General features: G+C 38.8%; 1 protein-coding gene across 7 annotated transcripts in view; it reads left to right on the top strand.

The window, feature by feature from the left end:
- The window catches only part of Ankrd17 (ankyrin repeat domain 17), a 131,885-nt gene that overhangs the window by 100,466 nt on the left and 13,575 nt on the right, over positions 1-17,844 (top strand). For all 7 annotated transcript variants that reach the window (XM_060380920.1, XM_060380919.1, XM_060380916.1 and 4 more), the window contains 7 exons: positions 1,047-1,142; positions 2,710-2,826; positions 9,352-9,523; positions 10,816-11,263; positions 11,835-11,990; positions 14,012-14,161; positions 15,752-17,382. In XM_060380920.1, coding sequence (XP_060236903.1) covers positions 1,047-1,142; positions 2,710-2,826; positions 9,352-9,523; positions 10,816-11,263; positions 11,835-11,990; positions 14,012-14,161; positions 15,752-17,382 — 2,770 coding nt within the window. The remainder of the gene's footprint in view (positions 1-1,046; positions 1,143-2,709; positions 2,827-9,351; positions 9,524-10,815; positions 11,264-11,834; positions 11,991-14,011; positions 14,162-15,751; positions 17,383-17,844) is intronic.

Below are 17,844 nucleotides of genomic sequence, written 5' to 3'. Positions count from 1 at the left end.
AGCCAGGAAGAGATTCTCTTTTGGACTGGGCAAAGCGTGAGCAGTAAGGGACCTCAAAGCCTGCCCCACAGACTTACTTTCTCCAAAGGCCAAGTATTGCAACATGAGTCTATGGGGGCCAAAACTGTTCAAAACACAGAATCACTCACATTTATACACCATGGGTATATGCATATGCAGTAAGTAGTAAAAATCAGATATAGTTTTAGTTGCACATTCAAAATCTTAGTCTTTCACAAAATAATATGTGGATGTTTCTTACGTTACCATTATAAAATAAACAGTAATTTCTATCATAGTACTGATTTTTATGTGTTTGTTTGTTTGGGAGGTATTGTTCCCTTGGTTTTGATATTTTTGTCTTATTTTGTTGTTAGCTTTGAGACAGGATCTTACTATGTTGTAGCTTTGGATGGCTTAGAACTTTAATTCAAATCATAGGCTATGCTATATACCTGCTCCTGCCTCTGGAGTGCTGGGATTAAAGGCTATTCTGGGAGTCTGGTACTCATACGCACTATTGTGAGTTTAGGAATGGGCCATCGGACCTCTTTGAAAATAGTTTTTACCTTTTTTATTTTTTTTACACTCTTGTCCTGCCTGTACTGGGCTTGCTATATATACCAGACTAGCCTTGAACTCATAGAAAACTCCCTGAGTCTATAATGGAATTAAAGGTGTGTGACACCAAGCCTGGCAATTATCTTTACTTTTAGTACTTAAAAATTGGATGAGAGCAGGAAAAAGGATGATGAAGTTTGTAGAATATCTTCTCTCACTTTCTGCTAATATTTATTTATTTAGAGTGTTAGAGAATTTTAGGCCACATTGTTTTTTTCATTTTGGGGGAAGGCAAAGTGAAATTGAAAAAAAAGTCATTGTAACTTATTGGAACAAAAGGCTTTGCTTTTCCTTCATAGTGTAAGTACAAAACTTGATCCTTATTCCACTAGTATTAATTAATGTCAATGCTAGTTGAGACAGTGTGCAGATTGACTGAAGTCCTTTAGATCCGTTCTTGATCTGACAGTGATATCTACTTTTAGGGCCATGTGAAGGTGGTGCGCTACTTAGTGAAAGAAGTCAATCAGTTTCCATCAGACTCTGAATGCATGAGGTATATAGCGACCATCACTGATAAGGTAATGTGATGTTCAAATTCATCATATGTATGAGCTGGGAATTACTTATGGTTAATACAGCTTTTGTGCTAATAAAACTAAGTGTGAGCAATAAAATGTAATATGTAACTGTTTTCTTTATATAATATTTATGACCTTTTAAAAAACTTAGGTAGGTTTGTAATTTCTTCTGAGAACAAGCTTAGTAGATCCTTATTCTCCAGCAAGAAAACCTTGATGCCTTGAACATCACAGAAGTTGGGGTAGCTGTAAATGTGAGAAATTGTTGACTAGAGGTGAAGTTTATTGTTAGAGCAATTTCTTGACTTGCTGTGGGTCCTGCATTCTGTCCCTGGCTTTACTTAGTTCTGTCCAAAACTTTTGGCTTGAGTTTTGGAAGATGTTTTGAAGGTTAAAATATAACCTTTAAGAGATCGAACTGATGTGGTACGTGTGTGTATTTGAAATATATTTATACATGCCTTTGAAAATGAAGTAGGCAAACAAATCTAGAAAATATTTTACTTTATTGAATATGTGGGGGTTTTTTTTTGGGTGGAGTTGAGTTAGATTAAAATTTTAAATTTTATTTTGGAATTTTGAGAAAAGGGAAACCTGTGATACCCTATAATCTATGATTCTATAACTCCCTCTGTAGAATTGGCTGGTCTCAAACTCAGAAGTCTGCTTTCCTCTGCCTTCTGAGTGCTGGACTAAAGGCATTCACCACCACATCTGGGTTACATAGTTATTATTTTTTGTTTTTCAAAAAGTTTTTTTTATGTATCACTGGCTGTCCCTGAAGGATGTACATCCAGCTGGCCTCCCTCTGTTTCTACTTCCCAAGTTGGAGGATTAAAGGTGTTTGTCATCGTCCTTGAACAATTTTCTCCTCCCTCCCTCCCTCCCTCCCTCCCTCCCTCCCTCCCTCCCTCCCTCCTTCATTTGTTTTGCTTGGTTTTGTTTCTCCAGGCAGGGTTTCTCTGTATAGACTTGGATGTCCTGGGCTTGCTTTGTAGACCAGGCTATCCTCAAAGCTCACAGAGCCTGCCTCTGCTTTCCTGTGTTCAGATTACAGGTATCTGCCTTGGTGCCGGTTTCAGATTGTTTTTACTGCTAGTAATTAACTATTCCTTTGTTGTTTTTAAGTGTGCTTTGAGAATAAATCACTTAAGTTAAATGCCCCTGCATATGCTTTTACATTTATTTTTTTGGTTGACATTGACCCCATTTCCCTTTAGCAAGTTAACCAGTAGGCAAAAATAGCTATGATGTATATTTGTTTTTCGTTTTTTTTTTTTTTAATTTCTATTGTGTGTGAGCGGTTTGCCTGAATGTATGTATGTACACCATGTGCATATGCAATATGTTTTTTATCAAATTAAAGGCCTAAGTTAATTTCTAAGTGTGCATATTGAAAATGGGACTCTCTCTCACGTGGGAACTTGGAAATATATAGTTTGTTATGTGCACCCTACCCCTGTCCCCAAGCTCATTTTTAAATACTTTAATGAAGATCATATTTTTTAGGACTATTAAGTTTGAGTTGTCCTTTGAGGCTGGAAACTTCTCCAATTTTTCATTGCAGGAAATGCTGAAGAAGTGTCATCTTTGTATGGAGTCAATAGTGCAAGCCAAAGACAGGCAGGCTGCTGAAGCAAATAAGAATGCTAGCATACTGTTGGAGGAGCTAGACCTGGAAAAGGTAATAGAAGCTTTGTACATTGAGCTCTTTTGCTGTTTTTCTCTGAATTTATAGTCTGTCCACGGTGTCTAGTTTTATTCTTCATTAATATTCATTTTATTCTCCAGTTTGTCACAGATTGTAGCAGTTACTAATACTGTTTCAGTGTTTACTAGAGATGTTTATCAGTATCTGCACTGAACCAATTTTGATTTCAACACAAGGGGAACTTGTAATTTTTTTTTATAATCTTAACAAATTTTCATTATAGGGATGACATAGATTTGAAACAAAGTATATATTCTATCTAGATTTTAGTCTTACTGCAATAAATTTCTCTTAATTCTCAACCACAACCCTAGACTTTATACATTGACAATCAATTTATTAGATGCCTCATCTACTGCAAGGCACAAGACCCCAACCATGCCTACCCTTTTATTTGAGCATGACATGATTCCTTTGTGATGTTTTTACAATGTCATACATGTTTCATTTTTATTTTAAAATATCAGGAGCTATAAAACAATAACTGTTTAGCCAAGACACAAATTTCTGATGTTAAAGTGAAGTTTTTGTAGCTTAAGAAAGATGGCCATGGTGGTATATACCTTAACCCCTACACCCCCAAAAAAATGTAAAAAAGAAAATGACAAATTCTCAATCAGTCACTAATTTTTTCATTTATTAGAGTAACATGTTCAGTTTAAACTGGAGTAAACAAAAACACCCAACGGCTAGAATTAAAAACCTAGTATCATAACTGAACTTTATAATTATTATTATAATTACTGTATTAGGGAATTGTAAGAGCTTGTAAAATCTGCCTACAAGCTATTCCGTACTCCTCCTCTCTACGCTTTTAAAATTTTGTTTTGTTTTGTTTTTATAGGGCAGCACCTCACTGTAGATCCCTGGCTGGACTCATACTCACTGTTTAGAACCAGGCTGCTGTCAGCTCATAGAGAACAGCCTGTCTCTGCCTGAGTGCTGAGATTAAAGATGTAGGCCACCATACCTGTCTTCAAAAGAAGTTTTAAAAAGTTAAATGTAGGGCTGGGTGTGAGGTACATACCTTTAATCCCAGCACTTGGAAAATCAAGGGCAGGTGGATTTCTGTGGGTTTGATGCCAGCCTGGTCTCCAGAACCAAAGGCTACATAGTGAGTTCCTGTCTCAAAAACAACAACAACAACAAAAATCAAATACAGGTTAAAATTGCTTTATAGGTCACACTGTCAGTCCATGCTAATCATTCTTTGTTTTGATCATCCATCATCATCTTGAGTGTCCTTAGAAGCCCTAGTGTTTTTATTTTCCCTGCATGCTACCTACTTTCCTTTCTCCTTTTCAGTTTTGGCCATTCATTTTATTTGTTTTAGGTAGATAATGTTGTGTATAGTCAAGGCTGTGGTAAGAGTGGCTGTATAAAAAGCTAGCCTTGAATTTTCTGTTCAAGTGCTTGTGCTTGGAGTATGGGTTCCATTCCAGCTGGCTGCAACATCTCTTCCTTTCTGCTGTACATAGCTCTTTCCAATGGTTGACACCCAGGAAACTATTTGCTGAATAAATAAATTCACAGTATTTATATATTGAATAAACAAAAAATATTTACACATTGTGGAGGTGTACTTTTTAGTAAATGTCATGCAGACAATCTCTCATACTTGCTCTTCCCTTCCAGTGGCTGGTAGATGTTAATGGAACTGGTTTTATGTCATCGTGATAAAGGATTCTACAAGTGGGAATCTGAGGCAAGAAGATCAAAGGTTGAGGCAAATTGCCTGTTTTTTGTAGGATGTCAGCAGTTGGGTTATGTTTTTGGCACTATGTACATATATACAGTTTATCAATATTGGATCTTGCCTTATAACCCAGGCTGGCCTCACCCCACCTCCCCATATTTTTTTTCTGTAAATTTCTGTAACTTTTAAAAATGTGTGTGTGTGTGTGTGTGTGTACATACATACATTCCCTTCTTTACCCTTTTAAAGTGCTGCATGAAATATTTATTTGAAAAGTAACCAATTCCAGTCCCAGCACACATGTGCCCGGTGATGATTGCTCCCTTTCCCTTCTCCTTCACTCCCTCTTGAATTGCATGTTTGGTTCTCTTGCCAGCCTCCTGACTAACAATAAATAGTAGAATCATCTACATCACACTATCTTTTCACTACTCCTTGCTTCATTATAGCTCATATCCTGTTAAGTATAAATGTCTAGAAAAAGAGAATTAATTCCACCTTGACAGCTTTCACTTTGAGGGCAGTAATTTTGCAGCCTTTCATGTTTGATGGTCATAGTTTCTTCCTGTTGCTGTTTCACACCTTTGTATTCTACGTTCATCCATTGTGATTGTGGATCGAAAGGTGTCCTGCTCCAATTATTCCCTGAGCAACACAGTAAAATAACTATTCCTGTCATCTGTATTGTATTAGGCTTTGTGCAGGTATTATGCCATTTTATAGAAGGTATGTATGCATCATAGCATTTTAGTGGTGATGAGGTGCTTGGATAACCTATCTCTTTCAGATAATAAAGAATGATTATTTTCAGCCCTTTGATACAGACTAGTAGTTAAACACTATATTTAACACTGATTTAATTTAGTCTCATTCACCTGAATCACTTCTTAACGTCTCCTTTATCTCCCAACTTTTTTTTTTTTTTTTTAAAAAAATCTTTAATAAGACTTCATCCTACATCAGTAAGGAAATTGCAGCATCAAAAGAACAGCTCCAAAGATCTTTCCCACTCCCTCTTTCCACCCCACCAGAGTAGATAAACTTCTAATTGCCACACACACCTCATTTGTGCACTAAATAATCTGGTGGTATATTCTATTCATTGATGGAACATTCCTTCTTTTTGATATATTCTTTTCCTGGATCAGAATGTTGTTTTTTTGTTGTTTTGTTTTGTTGGGGGTGTTGCTTTGAGACAGGGTCATATGTATAGCCCTGGTGCTCCTCATTCTATCTTCCAGTTGCTGGGATCACAGGTGCCTTGCTATCTAGTAATTTCAAAGCTACATATCATCCTTCAGGGGGAAAAAGAAAGGGGAAACAATTTTTTTTTTTTAATGTATATATGTAGTTACCCAAAAAGGCAAGAAGAGGGTGTCAGATCCCCTCGAGGTGAGTTTCAGGTGTGTAAGCTGTCTGGCATCTATACTGAGAACCAAAATCAAGTCTTCTAGAAGAACAGTAGATATGCAACTGCTGAGTGGTCTTTTCAGTCTTTGTCTTGTAATGATGCTAACTCCAGTTGGTATATTCTCCAATTGGCTTTTCATCTCCTTAGTATTGTCACCCTCTAGGGTGTGTCCTTTTCTGATTCTCACTCTTTTTGCTATTTTTTGTTTTTATAGTCAATGCTAGGGTAGTACTCATTCTGCAGTCATAGTTGGCTGGAGTGCTGGAATTACAGGTATATAAAATAACACCAGAGAAAAGTTAAAAAAATAAATTAAAGGCTTATAAATATCCTAAATATAGGGTGTTAAAATTTTAACTTATTTCTAAAATGCATTTTCTACTTTTGTCAGCTACCCTACATTACTTGAATACACTAGGTACAATTCTGCCTTATAACTTGCACAGATCTTCTCTACTTGAATATTGACTACCCTGTACCTTCATAAAAGTTACTCAACATCCCCCTACTTAAAATCCATATGGGGCTAGTGAGAAGGCTCAGCAGATAAAGACATCTGAAGCCAAGGCTGACAAGCAGGGTTACCATGCCAGAGCCTATCTGGCGTGGGAAGAAAACAAAATAACAAATTGTACCCTGACCTTCACTCAACTGTGCTGACATACAGAAAGATAAAATAAGCAAATTGGTGACTAAAGAAATATTTTTTAAAATTTTTGTTAATTCAGTGTACATCTCAGTCATAGGCCTCTCCCTCTTCTTCAAGTCCCACCCTCCCTCCAACATCTCCTTTTCCCTATTCCTCAGAGTAGGGGAGCCCCTCCTACCCAGACATCCCAGCTCATCTCTTCACGTGAAGACTGAGTTCTACTTCCTCACCTGTGGCCAGGTAGGAAAGTCCTATAAGGGGAAGTGATAAAGAGGCAGGCAACATTGTCCATGTCAGAGATATGCCCCACTTCCCTAAGTGGTGGGCCAGCATGAAGCCTAAGATGCCCATTGGACTTAACCTTCTTGGGGTCTGTGCATTGTAGTATAAATATTTTAAGCAAGCAAAATCACCACCAGCACCTAAACACATACTTTTTCTTTGATTGTTTAAAGATTCAACTAAGCATGGATCACAAATACTCTCGAAGATGAGAGTTGTTCACAAGACTGTTGCTCTTCCGGAGGATACTTGGGTTCATTTCCCAGCTTGTACCTGGGTGATTACAATTGTCCAGTTCCAAGGATTCTGGTGTTTTTTTTTTTTGTTGTTTTTTTTGTTTTGTTTTTTTTGTTTTTTGTTTTTGGCCTTCTTGGGTTCCAAGCACTCGTGTAGTGCACAAATGTAAGATAGGGGCAAAAATACAAATCCAGAAGAAATTTTTTACCGAGAATGTAGACTTTCACTGTATCTTAACTAGCAGCATGTGTACAACAACTATTAAGTTATGTGACATTTGTAGCTGGACCGTGGTGGTGTGAGCCTTTACTCCCACCATCTGGGAAGCAGAGGTAGGCAGATCACCATTATGCTGTTTTATACATGTATAGAATAATGTATTTGGATCATTGTACTACTACTCCCCATTCATTTCTCTCTGCCTTGTCTTCTTCCTTTTCCCAGATTTTTCTATTTTTCTAACTCTTTAAGAAAAATCCTTGATTAAAGCTTGTTATTTAAAAGTAACCTAGAGCTCAGGTATTGTTCTACCTGGATTTTCTTTTTTTTTTTTTGCGCTGGCTTTACAGTTTAATATGTCTTATTCAAATGCTTTTGTAAGACTTTCTCTTTTTTTATTTTATTATTATTTTTTTATCAGTTACATTTTATTAACTGTATCCCAGCCGTGTCCTGATCCCTCGTTCCCTCCCAGTCCCTCCCTCCCTCCCTCATCTCCACCGTGCCCCTTTCCAAGTCCACTGATAGGGGGGACCTCCTCCCCATTCATCTGATCCTGTTTTATCAGGTATCTTCAGGACTGGCTGCAAAGCCCTCCTCTGTGGCCTAACAGGACTGCTCCTCCCTTTGGGGGTGGGGAGACCAAAGAGCCAGTCATTGAGTTCCTGTTAGAAACAGTCCTTGTTCCCCTCACTTTGGGAAACCAATTGGTTACTGAGCTACCACAGGCTACATCTGAGTGGAGGTTCTAGGTTATATCCATACATGGTCCTTGGTTGAATGCCAGTCTCAGAAAAGACCCTGTGCCCAGATATATTTGGTCCTTGTGGAGCTCCTATCCTTTCCCCATCAGACTAGCTCCCCTTCTTTCTTATGATTCCCTGTACTCTGCCAAAGGTTTGGTCATGAGTCTTTGCTTTGAAAACACTGCTAGTTAGAGTCTTTCAGATGTGCTCAGTAGACTCCTGTCATATGTTCAATGCACATCCCATCTGTCTTTCTAAACGAGGATTGATCATCTTACCCCATGTCCGCTCAATTGATTATCTTTTTTAGGTGTATAGATTTCATTATGTTTATCATATCTTATAGGTCTATATAAGTGAGTATATCCCATGTTTGTCTTTCTCCTTCTGGAATATTTCACTCAGAATGATTTTTTCTAGATCCCACCATTTGCCTGCAAATTTCATGATTTCCTCCTTTTTGATTGCTGAGTAGTTTTCCATTGTGTAAAAATACCACAATTTCTGTACCCATTCCTTCGTTGATGGACATCTGGGTTGTTTCCAGGTTCTGACTATTACAAATAAAGCTGCTATAAACATGGTTGAGCAAGTATCCCTTTTGTGTACTTGAGCAAAGTTTGGGTATATACCTAGCAGTGGTATAGCTAGGTCTTGAGGAAGCACTATTCCTAATTGTCTTAGAAAGCGCCAGATAGCTTTCCAGAGTGGTTGTACCAGTTTACATTCCCACCAGCAGTGGAGGAGGGTTCCCCTTTTTCCACAACCTCTCCAGCATGTGTTGTCGCTTGAGTTTTTCATCTTGGCCATTCTGATGGGTGTAAGGTGATATCTCAGGGTCGTTTTGATTTGCATTTCCCTGATGGCTAATGAGGATGAGCATTTCTTTAAGTGTTTTTCTGCCATTCGATATTCCTCTGTCGAGAATTCTCTGTTTAGCTCTGTTCCCCATTTTTTAATTGGATTACTTGGTTTGCTGCTTTTCAGCTTCTTTAGTTCTTTGTATATACTGGATATTAGTCCTCTGTCAGATAAAGGGTTAGTGAAGATTCTTTCCCAATCTGTAGGCAGTCGTTTTGTTTTGATGTCCTACCTGGGTTTTCTAAGTATGGTCATTTGTCATCTTTCACCAGCAATGACTTGAAATCCGATGACTTTGAATTTCAAGGCTAACTGCCTTATAACAAACGACATTATGAACCTGTTTTATTCAAAGCAAGTTCTAGTGTTGTATTTCTGTTTTATTTGTTTGTAACAGTTAAGGGAAGAGAGTCGAAGGCTGGCTTTGGCTGCCAAAAGAGAAAAGCGAAAAGAGAAGAGAAGGAAAAAAAAGGAAGAACAAAGAAGGAAATTAGAAGAAATTGAAGCCAAAAATAAGGAGAACTTCGAACTCCAAGCTGCTCAAGAAAAAGAAAAACTTAAAGTTGAAGGTATTTTTCTCAGCTGAACGTTGAGGCAGCAGTTTAAATAGTGTGCTTGGCTGCACTTCAGCCATAATTCTGTTACTCGGTAGGCTGAAGTTAAAGGATGAAGTTCAAATACTGTGTGGGCTGTATAGTGAGTTCAAGGCCTGCTTATACAACTTGGTGGGATTGTCTCAAAAATGTAAGAGTGCCAGGCAGGAGGTCTTTGAACTCTTGCCTACTATGAGCTAGGTCTTCAAAACAATCGTTGCTACTAAAAAATAAATTGTTTAAACTAAACATGCTGGGGTACCATAGTAATCCCAGTATTTGGGATGTGGAAAGCAGGAGGATCAGGAGTTCAAGGTCATCCTTGGTTACAAAGTAAGTCTGAGGCTAAGGCTGTATAAATACCTGTTTTAAAAAATAAAGTACAACTACCACTGCTAATACGGTCATAACTACATTTACTTGAAGCTGGATGTAGCAGTTAGTGTTTATAATCCTAGCATTCAGAGAGTGAGGCAGGCTGAGGAATGAATCCAAGCCCATCCTTGAATATATAATAAAATCCTGTGTTCCCAGTTGCTTTTACTTATATACCAGTTACTCAATTTAGAAAAAGTTTTACGTATTTGAGGACCAAAGGTAATGTGTGCTTATTTCATTTGTTGATTCGTTCCACAACTTTTTGTTGGGTTTTGGCATGTTTATGTTTTGTAGCTCTTCGATTTCAGATACGCTGTAGTTGGCTCAGGCTAGCCTTGCACTCTTAAAACCTTTTACCCTAAATTTTAAGTAGTTTAGATTATGGGCATTTTCTTCTATTCTTGATTTTTTTTTATGTTTTTTGTTTGTTTGTTTGTTTGTTTTTTTCAAGGCAGGGGTTTATCTGTGTAGCCTTGGCTATCCTGGACTCAACTTTGTAGACCAGGCTGGCCTCGAACTCATAGGGATCCACCTGCTTCTGCTTCTCACTCCTTGAGTGCTGGGACTAAAGGCATGCAGCATGCCTGGCCCATTTGTGATTTTTTTTTTTTTTTATAACCTTTGGATATATGTGCTTAGTCATTCTTCTCTTGGAACTGTTTACAGGTAAACATATACATTGTATGTAATCACATATAGTAAGTACTTGAGTGTTTTCCCATAAAATGATATTATATATCCATAGTAATGTTACCATACTTAATAATTTTACAAAATGTAATACATGAATCATGTGCATATTTGCCAACTGTTTCTAAGTATTCTTTACAGCTGATTGATCATATCAATCTCATCAGAGAATGACTAACCTAATATTGCTGCTTTTACAGAAGAACCTGAAGTCTTGACAGAGCCTCCAAGTGCCACTACCACCACTACCATAGGAATATCTGCTACCTGGACTACTTTGGCAGGTTCCCATGGTAAAAGAAATAATACCATAACTACAACCAGTTCAAAGAGGAAAAACAGGAAAAATAAAATTACTCCAGAAAATGTTCAAATTATATTTGATGATCCACTACCAATTTCATACAGTCAGCCAGAGAAGGTGAACGGAGAGTCCAAGAGCAGCAGCACCAGCGAGAGTGGGGACAGTGACAACATGAGGATCTCCAGCTGCAGTGACGAAAGCAGTAACAGCAACAGCAGCAGGAAGAGTGACAATCATTCGCCGGCTGTGGTCACAACCACTGTGACCAACAAGAAGCAGCCATCTGTTCTTGTTACATTTCCAAAGGAGGAGAGAAAATCCGTTTCTGGCAAGGCTTCTATAAAGTTAGTTCCACGTTCTGCTTTTACTGGTTTCGTGTTAAAAATTTTGTGAAACAAGAAAAACAAATAAATATTTTTATATGGTAAACGATACTTAGATGGTGTTTAGATTTTATGTTGAGAATATAAATTATTTTCATTATGTAATTTTAGTGATTAGTAAACTTAGCTTATAAGATACATTGATAGTAAACCTGGGCATGGTGATGCATGCCACAAATACTAAAATGTCAGTATTTGAGAGGCTGAAGCATGAGATACCACAGGTTCAAAGCCAGATTTGGCTACATGTTGACTTCAGTGCAGGGTGAGCTATGTAACAAGACCCTGTCTCAAAAAAGAAAAAAGTGTTGATGTTTAGTTTCACAGTGTTGTGATCCTACTCTGCTAAATTTGCTCCCTGTGTGGTGTATTCTTAAATGGTATTAAATGTTACCTAGTAGAGAAGTTATAAACAAGATCCTTATTTGTTCTTTTTAATTAAACACTAAAATAACTAGCTATGTAACATTACCTTTATTGAAAATTTCCTGCATCTGTTCATTATTAATGTACTTTCCCTCCTTTATTAAAGATTGTCAGAGACTGTCAATGAAGGGACCAGTAATTCTCTGTCAACTTGTACAAAATCTGGTCCATCTCCTCTTTCCTCTCCAAATGGGAAGTTAACTGTAGCAAGTCCTAAGCGTGGGCAAAAGAGGGAAGAAGGATGGAAGGAAGTCGTAAGGAGGTGAGTGCTTCTTGGTTTAAATTACAGTTGGATTTCTTCCATCATTTTCAAGGTTGCAGAAAAACATAGGTCCTCAAACCAAATCTGGTCAAGAGACAACCTTTCTGTATTTCACGTATGAAAAAAATTCAGTCTTTTAATAGTGAGTTTTCATGGCAGATGCCTTTGATCCCAGTACTCTGTCTTTTAAAAGTTAATAAATATTGAGGAAAGTTGTGCTTTTGGGGGAACTTTCCTTTTTATGGCATTGGGGATTGAACCCAGGGCCTCTACCATGGTAGGTGACTTCATGATTGAGCTTTATCCCCAGTCCACTCTGTTATTTTTTTTGTTTGTTTGTTTTGTTTTTTTCTGTTTTTATTTTGAGGAAAGGTTTCACATTGGACTAAGTTGTCCTTGAACTTCTGATTTTTTCTGTCTTCAACTCAGTGTTTGGATTACAGGCATGGATCACAATATAGGGCTCATGAGACAGGGTATCTTCCAGCTTAGGTAATCCTCCTGCCTCAGTCTCCTAAAGTGCCAGAAATTAGAGGCATGTGTCAACACATCATTGCTTATTCTCTCAAACTGCTCCCTTTCATCCCTCAAGCCCCTAACTTTTTTTTTTTTTTAACTCAGGGTCTCACTGTGTAGCTCTGGGTAGCTTGGAGCTTTTTGTAGAGCAGTCATTGAATTAAACAGAGAGCTACCTACCCCTGCCTCCTGAGTGTTGAGATTGCTGCCATGCCCAGCTCAACTGTCTCTTTATAGTGTTCTTTAATTGACTTATTAGAAAATTACATCTGTCCTTTTTTTTTTTTTTTTTTTTTTTAAACTCGCACTGGGGATAAAACCAAGGGTGCCACACAGGGGCTGGGTGCACTGCCACTGAGTGATCCCCAGCCCAGGTGCCTTTCACCAGTTTGAAGATTTAAAATTAAGATGTGCCAAGCCTGTAATCCTAACTGCTGGGAAGTGGAGGCCCTGAGGACCATAGTTCAGTGTTAGCCTCGTAGCTACACAGTAAGTGTGAGGCCAACCTGGTGTTTGAGATCCTTATTTGCTCATAACAAACAAACAAATAGATAAATTGAATTGTTCTGGGCTGGAGAGATGGCTTGGTGTTTAATTGATTGCTGCTTTTTCAGAGTACCTGAGTTTAGTGTCCAGGACTGTCATGGGACAGCTCACAGCTACCTGTAATCCTAGCTTGAGGGAATTGGACACCATTTTCTGACTTTCACAGGCTTCTGCACATATACCATACTGTCATATAGACACACATAAATTGGACCCCTTCTTGCAAGTTGTCCTGTGACTTCACCATATACTCCTGGACACATGCATACACCCTTCCCCCCCATAAAATTAAAAAATCCTTGTAATTTTGCAAAGCCGGATTACTGTAATTCATGACAGTAATCCAAGTACTTGAGAATTGAGACAGGAAGATTGTTTGACTTGGAAGCTAGCCTGGAAAGAGAGTATGATACAGCCCAAACTGGCTTGAATTCACTGGTAAGTACTGATCTCCTGCCATCAATTCCTATTAGACTAACCTAGGTGAGATTTTTCTTTTAACTTCTACTAGGCTTTGCTTTTTCCTCACATGAGTTCAGTGAATTATATGTCTAGATAATTAAATGTTTCTAGAAATTTCAGGGAAACAATTTTCGTATCAGTCTTTAAGATAATACATTAGAAATAAACAGAAAGGTGCCTACAAAATGCCTTTCTTGGATGTTTAAGCTAAATTAGATCTTCAATTGTTCCTGTTAATTTGCACCACCAGGATTTGTAGCAGAGTACATCTCTTCATAGTGTATGCTATGAATAGAAAGCACACCTTTAATCCCAACACTTTACAGGCAGTCCAGGGTCTGCTTTTCTGATCAGTCAAAGCTACATAGTGAGATACTGTATTTACCCTGTATTAAATATATATATATATTTAATGAAAAATCTTATTTCTTATTTTCATTATAACCACTTAATGTTTTATCTTATTTTGATAACTTATCTTTGCAACTTTTAAATAGGTCAAAAAAAGTATCTGTTCCATCAACTGTGATATCTCGAGTGATTGGAAGAGGTGGCTGTAATATCAATGCTATTCGGGAATTTACTGGTGCGCATATAGATATCGACAAGCAGAAGGACAAGACTGGAGACCGGATAATAACTATAAGGCAAAGCTTTGTTTCCGTGATTTCTTCTTTCTGTTTTATTGTACTGTGACTCAGCGGAATATAGTCATTTGAGCAGAATTTTCTATTTGATTTTGTGTGTGTAAGAGAGATACGTGTGTGTGTTTGTAAAGTATGTATGCTTATATGTATTCATACATGTGCTTGTAATATGTGTGTGTGCGTTTATGTGAGTGATGCATGTGGTATATGGTGTGCCCTCACACTGCAGGGGCCAGAGAAGACTTTCCACTCTCATGGTCTGTCACTGTCTTAATCCATTGAGATAGTATCTCCCAGTGAACCTGAATCTTGGTCGATTGTTGTATAGGCCAGACTGACTGACCAGAGTTGCCAGAATCCTCGTCAATAAATAATGCTGAGGTTGTCGGCATGTGTGGCTATACCCAGGTTTTATATGGGTATGGAGGGTTTGAACTCTTGTTCTTATCCTTTGTGCAGCAAGCATTCTTACCTATTAAGACATCTCCCCACCCTTATGTTTTTAAAAGACAATAATTTTATGAGCGTTGAAATATAGGCCTTTAATCTCAGCAGAAGCAGGCAGGCAGACCTCTGAGATCAAGGCCAGCCCAGGCGTCATAATGAGTTCCAGGACAGCAGAGATACGTATTGAGAACATATCTCAGTCCCCCTCTCCCCCATTCCCCTCAACAAAATGAGTGATTGCAGTATAATTCCAGGACCTTTTTCCAGTTAATATGTTTTAGATTTGTGTGTGTGTGTGTATTCTTACGATATGCCTTTAAGTAATATATGAAAATTTGAGAAAATCCTAAATTTTTGTCCTGAAACTTTAGTAAATTTCTAAACCATGTTAAACAGGAAGTTATTTTCTCTCAAATCTACATTTGAAATTTTATTCTTGAGATATTATCCTTAGAATTTGAACTTATTAAATACAATCAAATCTAACATTTAACTTGAAAAACTCATTAAATGCACCTGCTGAAATACTCTTAGAATAAAGATGAAAGCTTAAGACGGGATAAGGATAAGAAGCAGTGCTTATAGCCATTAGAAGTATGTTTGGAAAAGCAGGTATGTGAGGACAATATATATAAGGGCTGATAATTATTTAAAGTAAGGAGGCACTTAATCCATTTCCTTTTTATTTTTTACCTTTCTTGCTTTTTCTTCTGCTAGAATAGCTAGGTTGTCACAATGGAATGGCTTAGCAGTTAGGAGCATTTACTGCTCTTCCAGCACCTACATAGTGGCTCACAACTGCCTAAACACTTACACATGAGGTTAAATAAGTCCTTAAAAAAAATGTCACTTAAGCTGGATGATAAAGGTTTGTAGTACTAGCCTGTCCTCCCACACACAGACCAAAGAGAAGATACTGATCTTCTGAAGGTTAGCATTAATTCAAGGTCATTTCTGATTTGAAGAATGCCTAAAATCGATGAGAAGATTGCTTCCAAAAAGTTTGGTTTATCTGTTTTTCATGTGTGTGTTTGTGTGTCAGTAAATGTCTACACATGAATGGTAGACTTTTATTACTAGAAGGCAGTGAAATTAAGGTTAATTTGGGGGTCATTTGTTTTTTGTCTGTTAATCAACATACAGGGGTGGCACTGAATCAACAAGACAAGCAACTCAGTTGATCAATGCTTTGATCAAGGATCCAGACAAAGAAATTGATGAACTTATTCCAAAGAATCGTTTGAAAAGCTCCTCAGCAAATTCCAAAATAGGGTCATCAGCACCTGCCACCACTGCTGCTAATAGTTCCTTAATGGGAATTAAAATGACAACTGTAGCTCTGTCATCAACATCTCAGACTGCCACAGCACTCACTGTGCCTGCAATCTCTTCTGCATCCACTCACAAAACCATTAAGAACCCAGTGAATAACGTGAGACCTGGCTTTCCAGTTTCTCTCCCATTAGCATATCCTCCTCCACAGTTTGCACATGCTTTGCTTGCTGCTCAGACTTTCCAGCAGATCCGTCCACCAAGGTTGCCCATGACCCACTTTGGAGGTACTTTTCCACCAGCTCAATCCACTTGGGGTCCTTTTCCTGTCAGGCCTTTGAGCCCTGCCAGAGCTACTAACTCGCCTAAGCCTCACATGGTGCCTCGCCATAGCAATCAGAATAGCAGTGGTTCTCAGGTGAATTCAGCAGGTTCTTTAACTTCAAGTCCAACAACTACAACCAGTTCATCAGCTTCAGCGGTGCCTGGTACATCTTCAAACGGCAGTCCAAGTTCTCCTTCAGTCAGAAGGCAGCTTTTTGTCACAGTTGTGAAGACATCCAATGCCACAACCACAACAGTCACAACTACAGCAAGCAACAACAGCACCGCACCCACAAACGCCACATATCCTATGCCTACTGCCAAAGAACACTATCCAGTATCATCCCCATCTTCCCCATCACCACCAGCCCAGCCAGGAGGGGTTTCCAGAAATAGCCCTTTGGATTGTGGATCAGCATCCCCAAATAAAGGGGCATCTTCTTCCGAACAGGAAGCGAGTAGTCCGCCAGTAGTAGAAACCGCAAACAATAGACCCCCACACAGCAGCAGTTCTTCTGGGAGCTCATCAGGTCATTCCACTCAGCAGCAGCCTCCGGGATCTGTTCCTCAGGAGCCAAGACCCCCTCTTCAGCAGTCTCAGGTTCCGTCCCCGGATGTGAGAATGACTGTTCCTCCTACAGCAACAAGCTCTGCTCCAGTGGTGGTGCCTTCTACTGCGCCTGTGACGTACCCTATGCCTCAAACACAAATGGGATGCTCCCAGCCTCCTAAAATGGAAACCCCTGCTATTAGGCCTCCCTCCCACGGCACAGCTGCCCCTCACAAGACTCCAGCTCCAGGTCAGAGTTCATCTGTTGCAGTCCTCAATGTCAATCACATTAAAAGACCTCATAGTGTCCCCTCCTCTGTCCAGCTACCTTCGACCTTAAGTACACAAAGTGCTTGTCAGAATTCAGTACATCCAGCAAATAAGCCTGTTGCTCCCAACTTCAGTGCCCCCTTACCATTTGGGCCCTTTAGCACATTGTTTGAAAACAACCCTACTAATGCTCATGCCTTCTGGGGAGGATCTGTTGTTTCATCTCAGTCAACACCAGAATCTATGCTGTCAGGAAAATCCTCGTATTTGCCAAATTCAGATCCTTTACATCAGTCTGATACTTCCAAAGCACCAGGTTTTCGGCCACCATTACAGAGAGCTGCTCCAAGTCCCTCAGGTGAGTGTGTGTTTATTTGTTTGACATTCTGCAGGTGCTACTTTACATAGATGATGGGGAAATTCTTGGCTATTTTATAATGTACTTGCTTTATATGGAGGTTGCCTGAAAGGAATGGGATTTCTGATGTGCTACTGTTGTGTCTGAGATAGGGTCTCTCTATGTAGTGTGGATCTTGAATTCAAGCCTCTGCTTCCTGAGCCCTGGGATTAAAGGTGTTTGCTGTGGTGCCCAGACTCAAGAGTTTTATTTTTGTGGCTTTAGGGGTTGGACCCATTGGTTTATGCGTGCTCATCTCTATCAGTGAGCTGGACCCCCAAGCCCAAGATAGCTGTAGCCCTTACTTACACTGTTGCATCATATGCCCTTAGTGTGATGTTTTAAAAGCTTTTAAAAGCCACAGTAAAACTTATCTTGAATTTCCCATAAAAATTTAATAGGTCTCAATTCCCCTTACTCCAC

Source organism: Meriones unguiculatus, chromosome 3 (assembly GCF_030254825.1).
Source record: "Meriones unguiculatus strain TT.TT164.6M chromosome 3, Bangor_MerUng_6.1, whole genome shotgun sequence".
In the NCBI taxonomy this organism is placed as follows: domain Eukaryota; kingdom Metazoa; phylum Chordata; class Mammalia; order Rodentia; family Muridae; genus Meriones; species Meriones unguiculatus.
Note: the sequence above shows the minus strand (reverse complement) of the source record. Positions and strands in the feature narration are given on the sequence as shown.